Below are 1,734 nucleotides of genomic sequence, written 5' to 3'. Positions count from 1 at the left end.
AATTGTTGAGAATAAATGAGAATTCAAAGACGCTATCACATTTGCTATCAGAATCACTATTCAATACCGATTTGTACGAAAAAAAGGTAGGTTAGCGGCAGAGCGGTCAACGAGCGCTCGTTCGTTCGTTCGTAGAATCTACGAACATGTTCGTTTGTTCGTTCGTTCGTAGAATCTAATTACCCTTAAGTACGTACTTAACATACTTGAGTTTAATTAAGTGACTTGAGACGTACTTAAGCCTCGTATCTAAGCTTAAGTATATACTTAAGTATGTACTTAACATACTTAAGTATGTACTTAACATACTCAAGTATGTACTTAACATACTCAAGTATGTAGAACTTCTCCAGAACTTTTACTGTAAGTTCTGCACTTGTTTCCATCTTGTCAGATAGCTTGACTTACTTTCTGACAAATCCTCATCTGGTACCATAACCATTGGTGTCAAATTAAGGAAAAGTGCTGGAGTTAGCACCGTAGTGTCATTTGGATCGTTGCTCATTTCGCAGATTGGTCTTGAATTGGCTACCGCTTCGATTTGGCAGAGTAATGTCGTCCATTCTTCCACCGTTAACGCGCTATCACCAATTTGTCGTTTCAGGTGATATTTTGTTGTTTTCACCGCTGCCTCGACAAGCCCATTAAAATGTGGACTCGCAGGCGGCGTGAAATGCCATTTTATTTCAAGACGTAAAAGTTCGTTGTTTATCGTCGTTTGGAATTGCTCTAATTCAATTTTTGACAATTCTTTTAAAAATTTTTCTGATTTTACAAAATTGGGTCCATTGTCTGATGAAATATCCGATACGCGTCCGCGACGCGCAACGAATCTCCGAAGCGCTGCCACAAAACTCTCCGCCGTTAGCTCACCCACAAGCTCGATATGTATGGCTTTTGTGACAAAGCATACAAAAATCGCAATATAGCCCTTGACTGCCTTTGCGTTTCGTAGTTTTGATGTTTTAACTTTAATCGGACCCGCAAAATCCACTGCGCATTTGAGAAATACTTTCTCAACTCTCTCGACACGCGCAGCTGGTAAATCAGCCATAAATTGCTGCATTACCTGCGGATGTTCGTTTGCACACTTCGCACATTCTCGAAGCTCCCTTTTTATTGCCGTTTGGCTGTTTACGATCCAAAATTTCCTACGAACACATGATTCCGTCAATTTTGGACCGCCGTGCAGCATTATTTGGTGCCTTTCTCTTATAACCAGTGTGGTTAAATCGTCGTTTTTCGGCAAAATAATTTGATGTTTTGCGTCGAATGGCATTTCTGAGTTTTTTAGCCTTCCACCCACACGCAAAATCCCATTATTATCGATGAACACGGCCAATGGGTACAAAGAGCTTGATTTTTTTATATCATTACCATGTGACAATGCTTCTATTTCTTCACTGAAATGTTCGTTTTGCTTCATTTTTATTACAATCAGTTCTGCTTTTGCCATTTCATCAACACTTATTGGACTAATTTCGTCACTTGTGCGCTCATTTTGTGCGATTTTATTTGAAACTTTTTCTGCTTTTTTCAGCTCTTTTTCCGTAATTGGGCCTATTTTTGCCTCTTTTCTTTTTTTTATGTTTTGAATAAAACGTAACACAAATGCCATCACTTTCCTCACTTCAAAGAACGTTGATACATTAGGTAATTTGACTCTTTCTTTTTCATTCGTTATCAACACACATACTTTTTTTTCTTCATAAAGTGACAACACTTTATGGTTAA

At 38.4% G+C, this 1,734-nt stretch overlaps 1 protein-coding gene across 1 annotated transcript; it reads right to left on the bottom strand.

The window, feature by feature from the left end:
* Nucleotides 1–358: 358 nt before the first annotated feature.
* On the bottom strand, nt 359–1,066 carry LOC129570941 (uncharacterized). Its single transcript, XM_055450666.1, has one exon. It carries the CDS (start codon nt 1,064–1,066, stop codon nt 359–361), a length of 708 nt encoding a protein of 235 aa, XP_055306641.1.
* Between the last annotated feature and the right edge of the window lie 668 nt (nt 1,067–1,734).

This window comes from Sitodiplosis mosellana, unplaced genomic scaffold, assembly GCF_009176505.1.
Source record: "Sitodiplosis mosellana isolate CC-2019 unplaced genomic scaffold, AAFC_SMos_1.0 Smas_scaffold_737, whole genome shotgun sequence".
NCBI lineage: Eukaryota > Metazoa > Arthropoda > Insecta > Diptera > Cecidomyiidae > Sitodiplosis > Sitodiplosis mosellana.
The sequence above is the reverse complement of the archived record's forward strand: the minus strand, read 5'-3'. Positions and strand labels throughout refer to the sequence as shown.

Coding starts and splice junctions, on each gene's coding strand:
- LOC129570941 (XM_055450666.1), bottom strand. CDS start 1,066: ATGCAGCAATTTATGGCTGATTTACCAGCTGCGCGTGTCGAGAGAGTT.